The sequence below is a fragment of the Zalophus californianus genome, chromosome 17 (genome assembly GCF_009762305.2).
Source record: "Zalophus californianus isolate mZalCal1 chromosome 17, mZalCal1.pri.v2, whole genome shotgun sequence".
Classification (NCBI taxonomy): Eukaryota; Metazoa; Chordata; class Mammalia; order Carnivora; family Otariidae; genus Zalophus; species Zalophus californianus.
Genome location: NC_045611.1, coordinates 17,458,195 through 17,481,454, shown reverse-complemented (window position 1 = coordinate 17,481,454; position 23,260 = coordinate 17,458,195). Strand labels below are relative to the sequence as shown.

General features: G+C 48.6%; 1 protein-coding gene across 1 annotated transcript in view; it reads left to right on the top strand.

The window, feature by feature from the left end:
* The window catches only part of CDH3 (cadherin 3), a 46,057-nt gene extending 25,847 nt beyond the window's left edge, over positions 1–20,210 (top strand). The window contains exons 4-16 of the mRNA XM_027618850.2: positions 1,085–1,210; positions 1,413–1,568; positions 1,659–1,803; positions 3,350–3,525; positions 4,133–4,261; positions 5,314–5,499; positions 7,451–7,692; positions 8,068–8,213; positions 8,946–9,170; positions 12,929–13,135; positions 15,687–15,817; positions 16,182–16,328; positions 19,317–20,210. Of these exons, the coding sequence (XP_027474651.1) occupies positions 1,085–1,210; positions 1,413–1,568; positions 1,659–1,803; positions 3,350–3,525; positions 4,133–4,261; positions 5,314–5,499; positions 7,451–7,692; positions 8,068–8,213; positions 8,946–9,170; positions 12,929–13,135; positions 15,687–15,817; positions 16,182–16,328; positions 19,317–19,526 (2,226 nt within the window). The 3' untranslated portion in view covers positions 19,527–20,210. The remainder of the gene's footprint in view (positions 1–1,084; positions 1,211–1,412; positions 1,569–1,658; positions 1,804–3,349; positions 3,526–4,132; positions 4,262–5,313; positions 5,500–7,450; positions 7,693–8,067; positions 8,214–8,945; positions 9,171–12,928; positions 13,136–15,686; positions 15,818–16,181; positions 16,329–19,316) is intronic.
* The last annotated feature ends 3,050 nt before the right edge of the window (positions 20,211–23,260 follow it).

Here is a 23,260-nt window from a genome sequence, read left to right as displayed (position 1 = left end):
TCATCTGGCTAAACCCCAAGGGAAGATGATTCCAACACTGGGCTGCCAATCCCATGAGCCTCGGGGAAGACAGACCTAAGGAACTCAGCCACATTTCTTAGAATTTTTTGAAGAGCTAATGTATCCACGTGATTCAAAAATTTAAAAATATTGAGTTACACAATGAATAACCTTTGTTTCTATGCATCTATCTAATGCCCTGTCCAAGACACAGATAACCGGGCGCCTGGGTGGCTCAGTTGGTTAAGCAACTGCCTTCAACTCAGGTCATGATCCTGGAGTCCTGGGATCGAGTCCCGCGGCAGGCTCCTGCTCAGCAGCGAGTCTGCTTCTCCCTCCGACCCTCCCCCTTCTCATGTGCTCTCTCTCCCTCATTCTCTCTCTCAAATAAATAAATAAAATCTTTAAAAAAAAAAAAGACACAGATAACCACTGTTACCAGTTTTTTCCTTCTAAAGTTTCTTTATATATTCTATACTTATTTATATTAAACATATTATATATGTTAAATATTTTATATACAGATACACAGACTCTTTTTCCTTCTCTTTTATGCAAAAGCTAGCATACTATTCACATGTCTGGACCTTCTTTCTGCACTTAAAAATACATCGATATACTGCCTGTCCCCTTCTCACAGGTAACCCTGTCATTAGTTTCTTTTGTATTTGCCCCCATACTTTATGTGTGAGCCACTATGAATACAGTCTTATTTTCCTACCCTTTCACACAAAAGATGATACGTATTAGCTATGTTAAGTTGTTAAGTAAAATACTAAACTACATTATAGTTTAGTATACCTTGTTCTTTTTCATTTAACAGCGTATATCAAAGATCTTTCCTGTCAGCACATAGACTTCCTCATTTTTAGAGCTGTATAGCAGTCCCAGTAGATAGAAGTACTATAATGTGTATTTAGTTGGTTCTCTCTAAATGAACACTTAGGATTATTTTCAATTTGCCTTTTGTAGTAAAGCCATTTAGGTCTCTCTACTCACCCTTTAATAACTTCTGTAAGTGAGAGGATGTTGGGTGGTTTCCAGCTGTTTGTGTGTCTGGTTAAGGGGTCTTCTCTCCTTGCAGGAAAGGAAAGCATTGAAGATCTCCCCATCCAACCGTATCTTGCGAAGACGCAAGAGAGAATGGGTGGTTCCACCAATATCTGTCGCCGAGAATGGCAAGGGCCCCTTCCCCCAGAGGCTGAATCAGGTATGACTGCGCCTTCTCCCTACAGTCATTGGTGGCTGCAGGGACCCTCATCCAAAGGCCTGCCAATGAGGTTTCTTGCTCCTGGAAGCCTCTGTAATGGGAGCGGGTTCTGATAAGGCAGTGCCTCTCCACCCCTCCCCACCTTTCTTGCGGTCCTGAGATAGTTGAGAATTTGTCAGCTGCCATTTTCTTTTGCTTCCAGCTCAAATCTAATAAGGACAGAGGCACCAAGATTTTCTACAGCATCACAGGGCCTGGAGCAGACAGTCCCCCTGAGGGTGTCTTCACCATAGAGAAGGAAACAGGCTGGTTGTTGTTGAATAAGCCACTGGACCGGGAGAAGATTGCAAAGTATGAGGCAAGTAACCTGTAGCATCCAACAAGAAGCAGGGCCCCGGGGCCAGGTGGGGAGGGGGGCCAGGCTGACCTCACACCTGTGCACCCACAGCTCTTTGGCCATGCTGTATCAGAGAATGGTGCCTCAGTGGAAGACCCCATGAACATCTCCATCATTGTCACAGACCAGAACGACCACAAACCCAAGTTCACCCAGGATGTTTTCAGAGGGAGCGTCTTGGAAGGGGTACTACCTGGTAAGAGGACTGTGGTGGGGGGGTTATAGATGGAGAGGTCTGCTGGGTCCAGACCTAGCCTTGGGTCAACTTTTAGAACCATCTGGAGGTCAGACCAGACCCCTAAATGCTAGAAGAACCCTCCATACCCGATTTCCTCAGCTGTGCATCACATTACCTGGGATCATCTTAAAAATTTAGATTCTCCCACTCCATCCCAAGATCCCTGAACAAGAGTGATCCTAGAGTACAGCCTGGAATCTGTATATTTAAAAATTTCCCAGAAGCTTCAGATGATCAGCCAGGTTTGGGAACCACTAGTTCTAGAGCTACAAAGGTATAGATTTGAATCTCGATTTGCCTCTTTACCTGTGACCCTGGACAAGTTCTTGACTTCTGGGCCTCAAACTTCACATCTGAAAATGGAAACAAAGGGGACACCTGGGTCACTCAGTCGGTTGAGTGTCCAACCCTTGATTTCAGCTCAGGTCGTGATCTCAGGGTCCTGGGATTGGGCCCCTCGTCAGGCTTTGTGCTCAGCACGGAGTCTGCTTGTCCCTCCCCCTCTGCTCCTCCCCCTGCTTGTTCTCTCTCTCTCTCAAATAAATAAAATCTTGAAAGAAAATAAAAAGAAAGGAAGGAAGGAAGGAAGAAAATAGGAACAATGTCTCCTGTAAAGAATTGTGAAGATTAGATAAAACAGCCTCCAAGACAGATGCCGGTGGGGTGGTGTTCTCCTGTTCCCTTCCTCTCTGAGTTGTGGAGAATCCGAGAAGTGTGAGTTGGTTAGGCTGCCAATACAGACATCCCCCAAAGAACAACAGTACCTTAAGTGAGATGGAACCTTATTTTCTCCTTATATTCAAGAAGCCTGGAGGTGGACAATCAAGGCTGGAATGGTACTTTAAAATGTGGGAGGGGCGCCTGGGTGGCTCAGTCGGTTGGGCGTCTGCCTCCGGCTCGGGTCATGATCCCAGGGACCTGAGATCGAGCCCTGCATCAGGTTCCCTGCTCCGCGGGAAGCCTGCTTCTCCCTCTCCCACTCCCCCTGCTTGTGTTCCCTCTCTCGCTGTGTCTCTGTCAAATAAATAAATAAAATCTTTTTAAAAAATAAATAAAACGTGGGAGACCTAGGCCCCTTTTCTCTCATTGCTCTGCTATTTAGGCTTTATTTCCAAGATTACCTCGTGGTTGCTGCTAGAACTCCAGCTGTTACACCTGGAAGGGGTGGGGGTGTGGAGATTAAGCCCCATCCTCAGAAAAGCACTTCCGCCGAAGTTATATATCCTGTTTGTCAAAATTTAGTCTCAAGACCATAGTGGCAAGAAGGGATGGGAAATAGATAGTCTTTGTTCCAGGCAGGACTGTGCTCAGCTTAAAATGATTGAGGATTTTGTTTCTAAAAAAGCGGAGAATGGAAAACGGACACCAGCTAGCTGTCTGCCACAAAGTGGAATACAAGTCCAAGCCGATGAGCAGGGTGGAGCCTCTCACAGTTCCAGAAGTGGGCAAGGCTGGGACTAGAGCAGGGAAGGAAGGATGCTCACCCAGTCCTTCTGCCCTCTAGGCACTTCTGTGATGCAGGTGACAGCCACCGATGAGGACGATGCCGTCAACACGTACAATGGGGTGGTTGCTTACTCTATCCACAGCCAAGAGCCAAAGGACCCTCATGACCTCATGTTCACTGTCCACCGGAGCACGGGCACCATCAGTGTGATCTCCAGTGGCCTGGACCGGGAGGTGAGTGGCTCCTACCCAGGCTTGCTCAGGCTGGGGCCTGATGCTCAAGAGCAGGAGCCCCTGTCCATGGTCGCTGCTGTGTTCCCGTGTTGATGTCCCACAGCTCTCTGGAGCCAGCTGCATGGTGCCAAATGGTCTCGTTAGGCTGAGGAGGCAGCTGTAAAATGCAGGCGTTTGATATTTTCTGTAGATTTTCTCATTTCCTCTCAGAATGACTTACGTAGCATGCACGTTGCCCAGAATTGTCCCTTGTGTGCTACAAAGTAGAGTTAGCTCCAAGGATATTGGAGTTGCCTACTGTTTCCTAATTAATACCTTTGCCCAAATCCCCACTCAGAGCTTCCATTCTGCATCAGCCCAGGGTCAGGGGGCAATGCCCAGACTCCACCGCCGGTTGGCCCAAGAGAACCGTCGGGGTCTGCATTTCCCCTCCCCCTCCCCTGTTTGCCTCTGTTCTTCCCTGTGGTGGGTGAGCAGTGGGGCAGGGATTCAAGAGGACACTGTGAGAAGGGGAGACATTCCTCGTCCCTCCACATACATCCAGGGCTATGCCTCTGGGAGCCCAGACTGAGGGACCCCTCAGCCTGAACTCTCCTTTTCTCCCCAGAGAGTCCCCGAGTACACACTGACCATCCAGGCGACAGACATGGATGGGGATGGTTCTACCACCACCGCAGTGGCCATAGTAGAACTCCTCGATGCCAATGACAATGCTCCTGTGTTTGATCCTCCAAAGGTAAGTGCCCTTTCAATCCTTCTTCCCTCAGTAGATGATGAAGGACTCAGGTTTTCCTTTCTAATGGAACTCTGGAACCAGCTCACGTTGCTTCCAGTCCCGCCCCACCACTTACTAGCTGTGTGACCAGAGACAAATTACCTAACCTCTTTGTGCCCCATTTCCTAATCTGTGAAGTGGAGGTAATAATATTAACCTGTTGCATTGTTCTGAGTTTTAAAAGGCATAATCTCTGTACAGTTCATAACACAATCCCTGGTACATAAGTGCTCAATATGAAAAATCCTCACTGAGGGGCGCCTGGCTGGCTCGGTTGGTAGAGCATGTGACTCTTGGTGTCATGAGTTCAAGCCCCTCCTTAGTGTTAAGAGTTTACAGAAAGAAAGAGAGAGAGGGAGGGAGGGAGGAAGGAAGGAAGGAAAGAAAGAGAGAGAGAGAGAGAGAAAGAAAATCCTTGTTGATATGAACACTTAGAATTTGCCTCATACCTGTACGTGCCCACCTTCACCCCGTGACTGCTCTGGGTCACCTCCAGCGACAGAGGACTCAGGGCCAATCAAGATGACACCCATCCACCCCCCTTCCATCTTTAGATAACTCTGGCTACCGAACATTATTTTGGCTTGATTAAAAATTTGCTCTGAGCAGCTGAGTTCCCAGTGTTTGTCACCTGTTCCAGAATTTCCAAAAATGTTCCTGACCCGTGCCGTACAGCAATCAGGCCCCTAGTCCTTCTTGCCACCCTCCTCATACCCTTCTGATTTCAGCTAGATGGCCACACGTGGCAGGGTTTAGGGCACCCAGATCCCAGTGAGATTCCTGGAATATTTTGGCCCTGGATATAGGAAAAGCCGGCCCATGATCCCTATGGCCTGTCCCAGCAGCTGTGAGGACATTCTCATCTGTGTGTGCCCTGAAACCCTGGTGTGTGGGTTGGGTGGTCCCAGGAAGAGTGAGTTGCATGGAGGATCCACAGCTGGCGAAGAGTGGAACAGTCTCAGGACGGGTGATCAGTCTCTACTCTGACGATGCTGTGCTTCCCGCACTGACAGTACGAGGCCCGTGTACCCGAGAACACGGTGGGCCATGAGGTGCAGAGGCTGACGGTGACTGACCTGGATGCCCCCAACTCACCAGCATGGCGCACCACCTACCGCATCTTGGAAGGTGATGACGGGGACCATTTTACCATCACCACCCACCCCGAGAGCAACCAGGGCATCCTGATGACCAGAAAGGTGAGTCAGTTTGGGCTTTAGACAGGGGTCACCCCTGGGGCAGTCAAGTCTACAGCCCCCAGGACAGGGCGGTGGACCACATGCCTTGGGATACCTGCTTTGGAACATTCACCAGGGAGTGCACCAGGCCCGTGGCTTCTGACACTTACCCATCCCTCTCGTGTTAGGGAATGGATTTGTTCAAAGTAAATCTTACCGAGGGACTCAATTCATAATAGCGGGGAGAGTCACTGATCTGATGGAGGCAGAGGAATGGAGCCCCTCCTCCCAGATCCTGGTGTCCGGTGGCTGCCCCCAGTTAGTCTTCCCACACAGAGGGTCTCTGTTTTGTTGGAATTCTTGCTAGTTTTGTGTTTAATCCATAATACATATCTAGGTTTTTGCATAGTAAAATGTTCAAAGTTACTTAGTAGTTAGATGCTTGCTTCTCACAAAGTCTTTGAATAAAATTGATGCTTTAAGAAGATGGGCCTAATTTTTTTTGATTTCTTTTACCTCCTGGTTTATTATGAAAAATGGCCAGGGGCACCTACGTGGCTCAGTTGGTTAAGCAGGTGCCTTCGGCTCAGGTCCCTGGGATCAAGCCCTGCATTGGGCTCCCAGCTCAGCAGGGAGTCTGCTGGTCCCCCTGCTTGTGCTTTCTCTCTCTCTCCAAAATAAATAAAATCTTAAAAAAAAAAAAAAAAAGAATGGCCTAGTTTGAGAAGCAGGGTTTTATATAATACTTTAACGACTATCTCCTTGCAACAAAAACTTTGTAATGCCCTTGTTATATTGTGAAATTAATTTCATTTATAATAAGTTATAACTTACACAATTTCTGGAAAAATAGAATGTCATAACTGTGAAATAAAGGAGAATTTTACAAGAAGAGTTGCTGATAATAAGATGTTTCTATATGTAAGTTTTGGGGTGCATACTAGAAAACATAATGAGGTAGTCAGTTACGTGTGTCTCTTTGTGGAATTGTCCAAATGTAGTGGATACTGCATGTCACTCAGGCAGCTCAGGTGTACCACAAGTCATACCAATGTCTCTACACAACAGCAAATACACAACTTGTAGGAAAGGCCTGGACAAATCAAATTACAAGCTCCCCTCAGAAGTTACATTCCTGGAAAAGTCAGTATATATTAAAACAACACCAAAAACTTAGTTTATATGTAAAACAAGTAATTATAAACAGATTTTTCACACCCATGAATACATGAATGTCCAAGGGGCTATTGGCAAGTCACATGGCCTGGGGGACAGTTCTTTGTGTCCCTGCCCCAGCCTATAAATGCCAACATCATCCCCAATCATTATGACAACCAGAAAGGCCTTCACAAGTTTCTACAATAGCCCCTAGGGGGCCACCACCCCATTGGGAACCATCTCTAAGGCTTACTGGTCTGGGGTGGTCTGAGAGGCCCTACAAGACACTCAGAAAGGGCAGGAGGATGGGGAGCCTGGGTGGCTCCGATGGTTAAGCATCCAATTCTAGATTTCAGCTCAGGTCATGATCTCAGGGTTGTGAGATCGAGTCCCACATCAAGCTCAGCACTGGGCATGGAGCCTGCTTAAGATTCTCTCTTTCCCGCTCCCTCTCCACCCCCTCAAAAAAAAAAAAAAAAAGTGCAAGAGGTTTTATGGAAAGGACAACATTTCTTTTTTTAAAGATTTATTTATTTTAGAGAGAGGGAGAGAGAGAAACTCGAGCAGACTGAGCATCAAGCACAGAGCTCAGTGCAGGTCTCCACATGGGGCTCGATTTCACAACCCTGAGATCACATCTGGAGACAAAACCAAGAGCTGGGTGCTTAACCAACTGCACCCCTGGAAGGATGGCATTGTTGATGTCGGGAGCCTCCAGCCCCTCACCGTGGGCCCTTTCTTTCTGACATCACAGCACTGCATAAGTCCTCCTCACACACTGGCGGCTCAGGTCCTCCTTCCTCTTCTCTCTCAGGGCTTGGACTTCGAGGCCAAAAACCAGCACGTTCTGTATGTTGAAGTGACCAACGAGGCTCCCTTTGTGGTGAAGCTCCCAACCTCCACAGCCACCGTAGTGGTCCACGTGGACGATGTGAACGAGGCACCTGTGTTCGTCCCACCCTCCAAAGTCATCGAGGTCCAGGAGGGCATCTCTGTCGGGGAGCCTGTCTGCACCTATACTGCGCAGGATCCTGACAAAGGGAGTCAGAAGATCAGGTAACCAGGAGCTGGGCTCAGATGCATCCAAAAGCACTGGTAGTATTGGATGGGCTATTTATTATGGTCAGTGTTTGTTCTAATTACCATAAAGATTGCTACATATTTTGAACATCACCCCTGCACAGGGCCTTCCCTTCCTACCCTTCCCAAGGCTAAGGACTTTAAGAAGAGATCCAGGGGAGCAGGTATAGCCACTCTCTCTCATGTGTCCCTGCTGGGCTCCCATTTAGGGGTGAGATGCATTTTTCATGTGATCCTGCCTCGGAGCCCCAAGTCCCATGACACCATCTGCCAGTTGGAATGAGTAGGCTTTGAATGATAACCAGAATTCTAAGTATCTGGGTATGATTCTTCTCAACTTTTCCATCCCAGCTACCACATCCTGAGAGACCCAGCAGGGTGGCTAGCAATGGACCCAGACAGTGGGCAGGTCACTGCCACGGGGATCTTAGACCGTGAGGATGAACAGTTTGTGAAGAACAATGTCTACGAAGTCATGGTCTTGGCTACAGATGATGGTGAGAGCTTCCTTCCAACCCCTCCACTTGGGTACCTTTGGAGCCCAAGGCATAGCATATCCCCTCCCGAGACAGTATGGTGTCAGAGAGGGGTGTCAGCAAACCAATCTAGAGGGTCAAGGGAAACTTGCAGAGGAGACTTCTAAGACTAGGATTGGCTGGCTCTGGTTTCCCTAAGACCCAAGTGTTAGGAGAAAGACTTATTTCAGCCCAAGTGTGGGGTTCACTGACCCCTAGATTGGCCTGTTGGTTTCCCCTTGTGATTGGATTAGAAGGGCCTGCCTGGAAGATGGCATGATTGATTAGTGATGTCACACCATGACAGAGCTGGGGGTTGTGATGTGATTTGACATCTCTGCTTGACACAGCAAAGCAAGGCCTGGAAGCAGGCGAGAAGTCACGGTAGGACTGTGAAAAGAGCCACCCCTAAAGCGCATCAGCCCTGAGGTGGCCAGTAGGTTTCTCTCTGGGATAGATTGGCAGTGGCTGTAACTGCTAGGATCGGTTAGGAAAACCTGCTGAGAATGAAGGCATGATTGTCATGGATTTGCCATCACTGGTTTGATCTATGATGAGACTAGGGCAGGACAGGGAGGGGCTTGAAAAGTTATAGCGGGCAATAAACAGGAACCTCCCTGAGGCTGATTAGGTAGGTCAGAGAGCTTAACATTCATCTATCACCCCAACCAAGGGCAGATGCTAAAAAGGGCTCCTGTGTGTAATTATGAACAGGAAGCCCTCCCACCACTGGCACTGGGACCCTCCTGCTAACACTTATGGACGTCAACGACCACGGCCCGGTCCCCGAGCCCCGTCAGATCACCATCTGCAACCAAAGCCCTGTGCCCCAAGTGCTGAACATCACGGACAAGGACCTGTCCCCCCACACCTCCCCTTTCCAGGCCCAGCTCACACACGATTCGGACATCTACTGGACAGCAGAGGTCAACGAGAAAGGTGAGTGAGTGGTGGTGGTAGGTGGGTGTGTGCCCCATGCCAGGACCCTGTACACGTTCCCACTGAGTTAAGAACGTCAACCAAATGCTGCTTATTAACTTAATGTAAGCCTTTAAGGAAAAAAAAAAAAAAGAGTGTTCTAGCCCAGTCACCTTCCTGTACAGTTGGAAAAACTGGGGCAAGGAGAGAGAGGGTGTGACTTTCTCAATCTCACATAATGAAAGAACCAGGATTCCTGCAGCGATACTAGCTCATATGCCCTGAGCATGCTTACTGTGTGGCAGACGGCACTTCACACGCTTCATAGATTGGGTTACTCAGTCCTCACGGCAACCCACATATACATGTGTGCGCCCATTTCACAGATGAGGAAACCAGGGCTTACAGAAGGTTAAATATCTTGCCAGAGGCATTTGAGCTAGAAAATGATGCCACCAGAATTTGAATCCAGACATTTCTAATTTACCATTAGTGCTCTGCTGCCTACTATTTATTGAACCCTGATGATAGGCAAAATGCTTTTCCTTTCCTTATTTAATACGTCTACCACCCTCTGTGGTCAGTATTTTTATCCCCATTTACAGATGACAGTGAGGCTCGGACCATTGGTGCTCTGCTGCCTACTATTTATTAAACCCTGATGATAGGCAAAATGCTTTTCCTTTCCTTATTTAATACTTCTACCACCCTCTGTGGTCAGTATTTTTATCCCCATTTACAGATGACAGTGAGGCTCGGAGAGGTTAAGTAGCGTGCCCAAGGGCACAGAGCGCGGGAAGAAGTTGTAGCCACAGTCCTGGTCCCCCACGCACCTGCTCCTCTCCACCTCTCTGTCCTTTCTCTTTCCCATCCTCCCGGAGCTTCTCAGGCTTCCATGGCTTTTCAGTTGTCACTGACCTGGGAAAGGGTCTAACTGGCACCAAGTGAGTGAGGACCCGGGGTGTGTGAGAAGGATCCAGCCCCAAGAGCCAGTAAGGCCCCTGGAGAAACACTGTTCACTTTGGTTTAAAATGTCTCCGCCTTCCTCTTGGAGCTACGAAGGTTCCCCAGGAGGGAAATAGGGAACCAGTACACACAGGTTCAGCCCCAAAGGAACCAAGTGCCCAGTGTCTGTGACTGCTGCTGAGCCCAGCCCAGAAAGGACTCAGGAGACCTGCTTCACGTACCCACATTGTCTCAATTTTATGATTCCTGTGATTTGGGTATGTATGTCCTGCACCTTCCCTTTGAGGAACCCACATTGGTCTCCTGTCACCCCCTTGTGGCCTAGAAGCCATTTTTTCCCCTCCCTGGTCTTACCATTTACAGAGGATGGACTCTGGAACCAGAATGCTTTGATTCAACGCCCAGTTCCTCCATTTATTAGCTTTGTGATTATGGACAAGTTACTGAACCTCACTGTTCCTCAGTTATCCCGACCTGTAGAATGGTGCCAATAATTGTCCTACTTCCATCCAGATACCATGAAGATGAAGTAGGTGATTCCACGAGAGGCCTCTTGTCTGGTACATCAGTGCTCAGTAGATGGAAGCGGCCACCTTATGAGCATTCGTCCCAGGCAGCAATCACAGATCTGGCTCAGTCAGGTGTGAGCATTATGGCCGAAGCCCAATGATACAAACACCTGATGATAGTATTGAGACCTGGTTCTTGGGTTTTATTTTTGTTTTGTTTTACTTATTTGAGAGAGAGAACAAGCCAGGGTGGGGGGTAGGGCAGAGGGAGAGGAACAAGCCGACTCAGGGCTCAATCCCAGGATCCCGGGATCATGACCTGAGCCGAAGTCAGATGGGTAACAGATTGAGCCACCCAGGCGCCCCTGGTTCTTGGTTTTAATTTAGTTTTTCCCTCTGACCATGTCCTTGTTGTCAGGGGAGTTAATCCAAACCCTACCCCTGCGTGACCTCGGTCTGGTTACTTAACTTCCTTAAGCTTCAATTTCTGCATTTGTAAAGTGAGGCTAATAGTAACCTCCTCTTAAAGCGGTGGTGAAGATGAGAGTAGAGCCTCACTCCCCGTCAGTTTCCACTTAGTCACCAGCACCACCACCGTCATCGTCACCTGAGAAATCCGCCCTCCGGCACGGGGACAGCACGGTGGTAGGGATGTTACAGTGAACTACTCCACCTTGGCCTCCACGACGTGGTAGACCAAATATTCAGCCTGCAGAGCTCCCTGTCTGCCTGCCATTGCTGCATGGGAACAGGGCGAAGTCTGCCTTCTGGCTTTCTAAGAGGAGCCCAGTGAGTATGCAGAACCTTTGAACAAAAAGTGGCTTGAAGTCAGTGCTGAAATAAGCCAGCAAGCCTGAGGGTGGGTGAGCTAGAATCGAGGGGTGGTTTTTGGTTGCCCCAATGATTGGGGGACACTGCTGGCACTTAACAGTGAGGATCTGTAATGCTTGGGAAAGTCCTGCATGATGAGAAGTCATGCTACCCTGGCTAATAGCTCCTTCTTGAGAAATGAGTCTAAACTGAAGGCCTTTCTTCCGAAAAGCCCCTGACCCTGTATTTCTCACCCACAAACAGAGCCCTGTTCCCCATTCTAGGATCGCCACACAGTCTCCCCAGAGTGGGACCCCTTGTGCAGCCCCAGTGAAGCTCGGCTTCTGCTTTGAGGTTAACCTGCCACCCACGCTGGGCCTTTGAAGGCCGGTTAGCACAGTGCCCACTGTATAGCCTCAGAGCACCCCCGAACCTGTGTGCATCACTAATGCTGTGACGGTACAGGCCGGCAGCCTCTCTGACCTGCTCAACAATGTCACTTATATCACCAAGCCGTGTGCATTTGGATTTATTAATAACTGATGCTGTCGGGGCGCCTAGATGGTGCAGTGGGTTGAGCGTCAGACCCTTGATTTTGGCTCAGGTCATGATTTTGGGGTCCTGAGATTGAGCCCTGTGTCGGGCTCCACGCTCAGTGTGGAGCCTGCTTAAGACTCTCTCTACCTCTCCCCCTCCCCCTGCACCCTTACACTCTCTCTATCTCTGAAATAAATAAATCTTTGAAAAAAATAATGCTTTTGCAGAACTATCAGTGTTTCAGATACTGAAATTCTATCAGATAGTTAAGGCATAAACATTATATTTACTATTGCAAGGGCAAAATGCTGTAATAATGGTAGTGAACTTTCAAATAGGAAAACAGGCGGTCAATGTGAATATTATAAGATGGGGTTAGTTATCTCAGGAAGAATGTATTTCAGTGTGTTCTTTTTGAGAACAGTCAAGCATCTAGTGGTGCTGAGAAATTATTGGCCCTGTATGACATGATTTTTTTAAAATTTCATTATTTTGAGGCACCTGAGTGGCTCAGTTAAGCATCTGCCTTCAGCTCAGCTCATGATCTTGGGGTCCTGGGATCGAGCCCTGCACTGGGCTCCATGCTCAGCAGAGAGCCTGCTTCTCTCTCTCCCTCTGCCCCTCCCCTCACTTATGCACACGTGCACTCTCTCTTTCTCTCAAATAAATAAATAAAATAAATAAACCTTTAAGAACTTCATTTTAAAAATACTGTGACTATTGATTTGATTTTAAGAAAATAAGGTGATGAATTTATTTTCTATCCCAATAATCCTTTCCATGTTGGTGAATTTGGCTTTGGCCAAATATCAATTTTTTTTTTAACACTTGGCAAGTGTGCTTTTGGGGTATTTCTCCCTGTTGACCAGATGTAGAGGCAGTCTCCTTAATCTCCAGCGTGATACACTACATTCCACTTGTGGCCGCCTTGTGGTAAAAGCTCTCTGTTTCCTCCAGGAAACACAGTGGCCTTGTCCTTGAAGAAGTTCCTGAAGCAACACACGTATGATGTGCACCTTTCTCTGGCTGACCGTGGCAACAAGGAACAGCTGACAGTGATCAAGGCTACCGTGTGTGACTGCCATGGCCATGTGGAGAACTGCTCCAGACCCTGGAAGGGGGGCTTCCTTCTCCCAATCCTGGGGGCTGTCCTGGCTCTGCTGCGTGAGTACCCCTGCTCTCTCCCCTCCGAGGATGGGATAGTTCGAAGACCCAATTCTACCCTGAACTGCTGGGACTAAGGTGTCCCCAACATTGCCCATCTGTTCCTGATACTCTTAATTCTAGGAGTGTCATTCAGTGGATAAATGTTTATGGAGCTTCTGGAATGTGCCAGGCTTTGGGGAGACCGTGGGGGAAACAGACAGACTGAGCCCTGCTGTGATGTCATCTAGAGGCTAGAGCAAGTCATTCTGAACGTGCGATCTCCAGACCAACAGCATCTGCAGTGCCAGGAACTTGTTAAAAAGGCCGGTTCGCAGGCCCACTTTTGACCCACTGATTCAGAAACTTAGGGTTAAGACCCAGTAATCTGTATTTTCACAAGCCCTCCAGGGGTTCTGATGCGTGCTAGGGTTTGAGAGTCACCAGTTTACGGGGCATACGTGTTTAGTTACAAACTAAATTCTTTACTGTAAAGGTGGAACCTTTCACATTGTCTTTTTCCACTCTCTGAATTGGTCCTTATACAGAAACACATTCAATCCGATAGGAATTCAACAAGGGCAAGCTTTAATCCACATACTGCACACCCAGCACTGTTTCTGGCGCTGGGGGTGCAGCACTTTATAAAACAGACTACTTTCTGCCCTCATGGAGATTAATTTCCAGTGCAGAGAACAGACAATAAATGATCTGGCAGAGAAATCAGTGTTGGTATGGAGAAAAAGCAAGCAGGGGGAGGAGGTCTGCCATCTCAAGTAGGATGGATAAGAAAGGCTTTGCTGAGAAGGGATATTTGAGTAAAGACCTGAAAGAGGTGAGGAAGCAAATCATGCAGGTATCTCAGGAACAGCAAGTGCAAAGGCCCTGAGGCAGCACTGTGCTTGGTGTGTGGAAACAACAGATGGCTGGAGTGGAAAAAGCAAAAGGGGAAAAAAGTAAGAGGTGAAGTCAGAGAGGTGGTGGCTGTGGCGGAGCATCATGCTGGGCCTTGAAGCCTACCGCAAGGATCTGGATGAAATGTGAAGTCATCAGAGGGTTTAGAGTAAAGCAGTGATGTGATTTGACTTGAGTTTTACAGGATTCCTACTAAACAGACTGTGCAGGGGCAAGGGTGGAGACAGGGAGACCATTAAGGAGCTATTGCCGTAATCTAGGAGTGAGATGATGAGAGATGGTCCTATTTCAAGGCAGAATCAGTTCAGATTCTTATGTGATATGAGGAAAAGAACCATCCATATTTCTAAGACCCAGACAAGTAGAAACTGGACTTTCCATTAACCAGTTTGGAAAAGATCATGGGAAGAGAATTGCCAGGCAGTCCAAATGGAGATATCAGTAGGCAGATATGTAAGCTTTGGTGCCAGTGAAAAGTCCACTTCACCTCCTGCCTTTCCTCAGACTCAATGGGCAGGAAGAGAGAAGGGAAAGAATGCAGTATAGCCCACATAGGTGTGCGTCCTGAGAACCCATAGACTCCCCAAGAAGGCTAGATTTGTGCTGTTGGGCCAGAGATGGACATCAGTTCTGTCAACAGGCCAAAGAAGTGATAAAGGTAAATAGTGGCTGTATCCTCTTGCACTGAAGAGCCACAGAGAGGGCCCTGGGGTTGCTTCTTTATATGGGATTAACTGGAGGTGGTCGTGGCATTAGGGAGAACAGCCAGGCATTAGCTGGCCAGTACCCCAAAGTCCAAATAGCCTGCCAGCCCTTCCAACCATATCACTAAAATCCAGTCCTTCTCTTGAAATACCAACATAGTATTTGCACCTACATTCAAATTACTACACCACATAGACTTGCACTGTCTTGCTTTTAACTTAAAGTTTGTGGCTAATTGAGGGGTAATCTGGGGACTGAAAAAGTGTCCTGTTGAAAAGTAACATCTGGGCGCCTGGGTGGCTCAGTTGGTTAGGCGACTGTCTTTAGCTCAGGTCATGATCCTGGAGTCCTGGAATCGAGTCCCGCATCGGGCTCCCTGCTCAGCGGGGAGTCTGCTTCTTCTCCCTCTGACCCTCCCCCCTCTCATGTGCTCTCTCTCTCTCTCTCTCTCTCAAATAAATAAATAAAATCTTAAAAAAAAAAAAAAGAAAAAGAAAAGTAACATCTTCTGGGAGAATCCCTTGAGGACCATGGTATCACCGACAAGGGAAGACTGACAATTATGGGGGCGGGCAGGGATGAGGTCGGGTTGCTGCTAGGAGGAGGTGATGCCAGACTGAGGCCTGAAGGGTGAGAGCCGCGCGTGTGCATGCAGAGCGTTCCAGGTGAGGAACCTGCCCAGGCGCAGGTCCTAAGGCGGGAGACTGCTGGGTGTACTTGAGGCGCTCTAAGGAAGCTACTGGGATTAGACCCACGCGGGGGTATAGATGTGTGGAGACAGGTAGGGGCCAATCCTGTACACTTTGATAAGGAGTTCGGGGTTTTCCTACATGCAGGGGAGCCTGGCTACCGAGGAACGGGGTCTAAACTTAGGTGGGGCTCTGAGAGTGGGGTATCAGCCACAGCTGTGTGGTTGTGGGGAGTGAATATTTACCCTCCCTAACTCTTGCAGTCCTCCTGCTGGTGCTCCTCTTGCTGGTGAGGAAGAAGAGGAAGGTGAAGGAGCCCCTTCTACTCCCAGAAGATGACACCCGTGACAATGTCTTTTACTACGGTGAAGAGGGAGGTGGTGAGGAGGACCAGGTGAGGCACTGGAAGGTCTAGGGGGTTGGGAGTTGGATGCCTCCAGGGCCACTGGCAGGGATGGTTCGGTCAACCAACTAACCACGTTAGCTGCATCTGACCTAACGCATCAGTCTTCATGTAGGATTGACCACCAACTCTTCTGTTCTGAGAGGGTGTCTGGTCCATAGCTGTAGTCCCTTTGACCCCAGCCAAGGTGGCCTTGAGCCTCTGCTTAATTTGGGGGGAGGGGCTGTTGGAAACAAGGGCTTCTAAGTCCTACCCATGAACCAGAACACCCACATACATGGCAGGGGAGTGGGCTGAAACATAAATGGTGGGGAGCTGCCTTCTCAATCCCATGTTCTCCTTCACATCCATGAAGGACTATGACATCACCCAACTCCACCGGGGTCTGGAGGCCCGGCCTGAGGTGGTTCTCCGCAATGATGTGGCGCCAACCTTCATCCCCACACCCATGTACCGTCCACGTCCAGCCAACCCGGATGAGATCGGGAACTTCATCATTGAGGTGAGGCCTAGGGGGCCAGCTGAGGGCAGCCCTTTATTCAAACACCAGCAGCATGGGAGAAAGAGCATGGGCTTGGAGTCTTGACCCTGGGTTCAAATCTTGCCTCCCTCACCAGCCAGCTGTGTGACCTCTGGCATATTTGAGTAACTTCTGGGCTTCTGTTTTCTCCTCTATGAAATTCTGAGTTGCAGAGTGGTTAACAATAGGTTATGAATTATTCATTTATTCAACAAATATAACAGTTATTAGAAAACTGTGCAGCCAGACTACCTGGGTTTGAATTTTTAAAGGTCCCAGGTGATCCCATTGTGGACCAGATTTGGGGACCCTCTGTTATAGGTTGCATTTTCTTTTTGAGAGAGAGCGCATGAGCAGAGGGGAGAGGCAGAGGGAGAGGGAGAAGCAGAAGCAGATTCCCTGCTTAGCACAGAGCCCTAAGTGGCCTGATCACAGGACCCTGAGATCATGACGTGAGCCAAAGTCAGGTGCTTAACCGTCGGAGCCACCCTGTTACAGGTTACTTTTTTTTTTTTGAAGATTTTATTTTTTATTTATTTGACAGAGAGAGACACAGTGGAAGAGGGAACACAAGCAGGGGGAGTGGGAGAGGGAGAGGCAGGCTTCCCACTGAGCAGGGAGCCCAACGCGGGGCTCAATCCCAGGACACTGAGATCATGACCTGAGCCCAAGGCAGACGCCTAAGGACTGAGCCACTCAGGCGCCCCTACAGGTTGCTTTAAGAATTGGATGAGCAAGCATCTGAAAGTTTCCCAAACATTGGAATCTCCTGGGGAATTTCAAAAACTACTGATGTCTCTGACTCCTTGCAGAGATTGTGATGTAATTGATCTGGATGTGGCCTGAGCTTCAGAATTTCTTAAAAATTCCCAAGTAGGGGTGCCTGGGTGGCTCAGTCAGTTGAGTGGCTGCCTTTGGCTCAGGTCATGATCTCGGGGTCCTGGGATCGAGCCCCACATTGGGCTCCCTGCTCTGCAGGAGGCCTGCTTCTCCCTCTGCCCCTCCCCCACGTGTGTGTGTGTGCGCGCGTGCATGCTCGCTCTCTTCAAATAAATAAAAACTTAAAAAAAATCCCAATTTAAGTCTAAGACCCACTTGCTTGGCATGTAGCCTTTAATAGGTAATGATAGTTATTATTGATAATAGCTGAGTATCTCCAGTGTTTTTAACTGTGGTAACGTGTTTGATTTATCTGAGTGACTTTAAAAAACAGCAATGCCTGGAAAGCAGGGATTCATTTGTTTTTTAGGCTCTGATTTTTTTTAAAGCTCCCCAAGCTTAAAATTAAGTATACAGCCAGGGTTGTGAGAACCACTGAACTAGGTACATGGGAGATAGATGATAGGCACCTATCACAGCCTGGTACCTCATTAGCAGTAAACGGAAGTTTTTCTTTTTTTTTTTTTCCTAAGTAAGCTCTACACCCAACATGGGCCTTTTTTTTTTTTAAAGATTTTATTTATTTATTTGAGAGAGAGAGAGAGAGAATGAGATAGAAAGCACGAGAGGGAAGAGGGTCGGAGGGAGAAGCAGACTCCCTGCTGAGCAGGGAGCCCGATGCGGGACTCGATCCCGGGACTCCAGGATCATGACCCGAGCCGAAGGCAGTCGCTTAACCAACTGAGCCACCCAGGCGCCCCGCAACATGGGCCTTTAACACAGACCCTGAGATCATGAGCCTCATGCTCTACCAACGGAGCCAGTCAGGTGCTCCATTAGTGGAGGTTCTTAATACGAGGAAGGAAGGCTAGGAGGGAGGGAGGGAGGGGAAAAAGATAGATTGATGGATCTTAGAGAGTGTGAGGAAGCAGCAATGGGCAGAGGGCTTGGTGGGCGGTCACAATGCCTCATCCTGGCTTGAACCTTTCTGCTTACCCTCCTTGCCTTCTGGAAGTAGCCTGGTGGTTAGACTCTGTTCTTTAGCATGAGCATATTTGCTGTGCAAAAACAAAAGCATCTGGGGAAAGTTGCTCAGAGCAGATGGTTTGAGAAAATGCCTTGGAGCCAAATACCTGGAACTTTTCCCTCCAGTTAGATGAAGACCACTTCCAGAATGTCTCTGGACAGACATTTAGATAGTTTGCAAATACGGTCTCTTTCAATCCCCACATCAGCTGTGGGGAGGGAATCCTCTTGTTATCCTCATTTTACAAATGAGGAAATAATGTTCAACTATATGCCAGGTACTATTCTAATAAGCACTTTACAGATATTTACATGTATTAATTTATTCCTCTAAAACGATATGAAGTCTCCCATTTTAGAGACAAGACAAAAACAGCATGTAGAGGTTAAGGGGTTTGTCCGAGGTCATAAAACTAGGGTGTGACGTCCGAGTTCTGACCACTGGCCTGTCGCACCAAGCAGTTGCCGTATTCTGGGCTCCGTGCTCAATATTTATGTGCATTATTTCATTTCGCCTTTCAAAACCTTAATGGAGGGGCACCTGGGTGGCTCAGTTGTTGGGCGCCTGCCTTCGGATCGGGTCGTGATCCCAGGGTCCTGGGATGGAGCCCCGCATCGGGCTCCCTGCTCCGCGGGAAGCCTGCTTCTCCCTCTCCCACTCCCCCTGCTTGTGTTCCCTCTCTCACTGTGTCTCTCTCCGTCAAATAAAAAAAAAAAAAAAAACAACCTTAATGGAGGGGCGCCTGGGTGGCTCTGTCCATTGGGCGTCTGCCTTTCTGCCTTCAGCTCGGGTCGTGGTCTTGGCGTTCTGGGATCGAGCCCCGCATCAGGCTCTCCACTTAGCGGGGCATCTGCTTCTCCTCTCACTCTCCCTCTGTGCTCTCTCTTCTCAAATAAATAAATAAAATCTTAAAAAATACAAACACAAACACACCTTAAATGGAGTAAGAGATGTCCTCACAGATGAGGAGACGCAGGCTCAGCAGGGGGATCTCAACGTGCCCGAGCTCTCGCAGCTGCCGGGGTCTGCCTGCCGCTCCTAACCACCCACTCTTGTCGCCCCAGAACCTGAAGGCAGCTAACACGGACCCCACAGCCCCGCCCTACGACTCCCTGTTGGTGTTTGACTACGAGGGCCGCGGCTCTGACGCTGCCTCCCTGAGCTCCCTCACCTCCTCAGCCTCTGACCAGGACCAAGACTATGACTATCTGAACGAGTGGGGCAGCCGCTTCAAGAAGCTGGCTGACATGTATGGCGGAGGCCAGGACGACTAGACCGCCTGCCAGCAGGCCCAGGGACTAAAGGTTGGGCCACAGTGGCATCTCCGAGGAGCCTGAGTCCTACCCCTCAGCCAAGGACTTGGGAGCTTGTCAAGAAGTGGCCTTAGCAACTTGGAGGAGAGAGGCCCTAAAGTCTGACATTAAGGGTTGGTTTCTAAGCCTTCCAGAATGGAGGGACATGGGCAGTTTGATTTCACCTCTGGAAACCTCTCAGACTAGGCCAGGGTTGCCTCCGAGGCCAAATTTCTGGGAGTCTATCACCTGCCATAAATGCCCAGACCACCTCTGACCACCCCCCACTACCCCACACCTCCCGGTGATGATGTTCTCTCTGGAATGGACCCCGCTCCTTAGAATGAGGCCTCTTGCTGCACCCTGGACTTTTTTTTTTTTTTAATACTGTCTTCAAAAAGTTAGAGGCGGGTCCTCAGCGGTCCCCTGGATTGCTCCAGAAGCCCAGGCCTGAGCTGTTCCGCTCATGTGCCCTCGTGCACTTCTCTCTCCTCTCCAGACAACAAGGCCTCCTATTGGAATGAATTCCTGCGTTTTTATACTGAGCGTGACTATGTTGTCCTTTATTTTTTATTTTCCCTACTGAGTGCTGTAGATAAAGGGTGATGACAATCGTGTAAATGTACTACAACTTTTTTATTAAAGGAATTTTTCCCAGAGGTGCCTGGGGAGTGAATTTCTTTGTATTATAGTTTTATTGCCCTGTGAGTCACATACCACACCATTCACCCACTTCAGTGTCCAATTCAGTGGTTTTTAGAATAGTCAGAGTTGTGTACGGGGAGTGAGCACTTTTAACCCTGCTGGCTTCACCCAGCTTCCTCCCGAAGGGAGAGGAAGCTCAGGATTCATATACATGTCCAGGTGGGCCTGATGAGGGTAAATCTATCCTCTCTACAATTTTTTTTTTTAAGTAATCTCTATACCCAACGTGATACTCGAACTCACAACCCTGAGATCAAGAGACACATGCTCTTCTGACTGAGCCAGCCAGGCGCCCCTCTCTCTACAAATTCTGAGCTGCTCTCCTGTGTGGGAGAACCATTAACCCCCTTAGCCCTGGGCTGAGCCCTACCAGAGCTACAGGCAACATCTTTTCTGGAACAGTGGCTGCTCTCCGGTAATGCAGTACGGGAAGAGTTCCTCTTCCGTGTGGTGGGCTCTGTATCAAAAGGCAGGGAGGGGTCCGATTCTGCTACTTCTAGAAAGTCACATTTAACCTCGACTTGCCTTACATTTTTCATGTATCAAATGGGGAGTTTTTATGGAGATTAAATGACTTCATATCTGGCACACCGTATGCTATTTGTGTTCACTGGTAACAGCTACCATTTATTTAATACTTTTTAGGGCCAAATAACTTTAATTATTTCCTTTAAACCCTCACAATTGCCCTCTGAGGGGATTTTCCTCCTTTAAAGAATGGCTTCATTGTATTTTTTTTAAATGGCACTTGATCATCATCAGAATCAAGCCAGACAGAAAATTAGAGAACTCACCAGGATGTACGTGAAATTGGAACGTTCCTAACAATATGGGGATGCAGAGACAGTGGGGAAAGAACAATTCCACACGGGCCTTTGTTAAAGCGAAGTTTAACTTATGTGCAATGAACCAAGAGAAGAGAATGTGAAGTGAAGCCAAAAGGGATTGCTGAACTTGAGATAAAAGTTTTCGTCCCCCAACAGTGACTAATTCTTTAAAGCAATGGCACTCAAAATGCAGTTTCTGGACGGGCGGCAGCAGCATGAGTGGCTGAATCAGAAGCTGCAGGTGGGCCCCCGAAATGTGACTTAACAGGCCTTCCAGGCAATTCTGATGCAGAGTCAAATTTGGGACCTAGGCTCTGAAGGAGGAGTTGGAGGGTGTCCTGAAACCTCAGGCCCTAGATGGGAAATCAAAGGGGAACTCAACTTGGATGAGAAACCTTCCCACTGGTCCCTGGTCCACAGCACCTTAGCCTGCAGGTCAAGGCCACCTCCTGCCTCTCTGTCCAGCCGCAGCCTCTGGCTCTTCTGGCCTCCATCTCCCTCCACCATGACCCTGCTGCTCGTGCTGATAAGGTGAGAGGATTAGGTGTCTCGGCCAGCAAACACCTGCTGCCCCTTATCTTAAACTCCTCTCTGAAACGCCCACATAAAGCCTGAAACCCTATCTACAGCTGAGACTAATAATAAAACCAAACAGCCACTGTGCAGGCTGGCCTTCCTCCCCTGGGATTTTTTGAGGGTGTTGAAGAAGAGTGGCCTTTTCTAAAGCCAAGCCTGAGCTCTGTGGATGGATCTAGATTCCCCTGGCAATGGAACTAGTCATCACCCTCTGAGTGATTTGGAAAAAAAACAAACCTGGGCTCTGTGATGGGTATGGATGTTACATCCCTCTCTCACTCTGGGCCTGCTTCTCCTCTGCAAAATGGGATTTTAGCACTCTGGTCTTTGGGGCCCATAATAAGTCAAAATATGATATGTTACCAATGCTAACCACTCAAGAGTTTAGCACCCATAAATAATCAATCTTGCTGGCCATACCAGTGGGAACGGCCTGGATGTTTGACATTACATACCTGGAATGCTGATCCTTCATATTTTGTGGTGCAACAGTTTGGTATGCATCCTTCCAACCTCTCCCTTCCACGTTTCACATGCATTTTGCATTATAGCTTTCATAACAGGGCCTAGGAGGCTACCTTACTGTCTGCGACATAATCCAGTTGGGATGGGTTAGCATTTATTTAATCTCACCACTAACCATGGACATAATGATTCTAGTCTTTTCCCTTGACAATGTTGAGGTAAACTCCCTGGAGCATCCAGCTCTGCAAATGCTTCACAGCCAGTCCTCCAATGGCTAGGGATGCATGAGAGGAGTCCCTGTGGCCCCGTTTGGGATCAAGGCTGCCCACTTCCAAGTGGGGGGGTCAGTCCAGGATGACAGCTTGCTGCTGAAAAGACCCCCTCAGGCTCATTCTGTTAAGTGATTCCCCCCAAGACGTAAAGCTAAAGTCACAGATCCTTAGTTCAATGAAAAAATGAAATTGTAGGGGCGCCTGGCTGACTCAGTTGGTGGAGACTGAGACTCTTGATCTTAAGGTCTTGAGTTCAAGCCCCACGTTCGGTATAGAGATTACTTAAAGACTTAAAAATAATTTTTTAAATGAACGTGTTGGAAGAAGGGGTCAGGTAGCTGAGAGACTTGCCTTTTGGCCTCATCTTCCCAGTGTTTCTCCCTAACCCCAAATCCAGAGCACTTTGGAAATTGCCACTAATCCACCCCTGTCATTTTTCAGATGGGAAAAGATACAAGAGTTTCCAAAAGCAGATCGACCAGCAGGGCTGAGATGGGCAGAGCCCAAGCCTCCCTTCTCGCATTTTCCCTTGCTGCCTACCTGAGCAGACGGTAGGCAGATAGGCCCCATCTCCCCAGGTGAGCTCTGTCCAGGCCCTTGAGGGGGCCTAAGGGAAATGACTATCATCCTTGGAAGGTGGGCAAGTAGCTGAGGCCTCAGATTCATAGCCTCTTGTGCTAGGTGTAGACTTTACTTAACACCCCCACCCCCACCCCTGCCCACACAGCAATGCCGAAAGAGGATCCGGGCAGGGAAATGCTGAGGGATGGCCAGTCAGGAGGGGGCCCTGAGGTCAGCTGGGCGGCTGGCCTGCCATTGAGTGGGTGGGGACAGTCACTATGGAAAGCCCCCTTTTCAACCCATACACCCT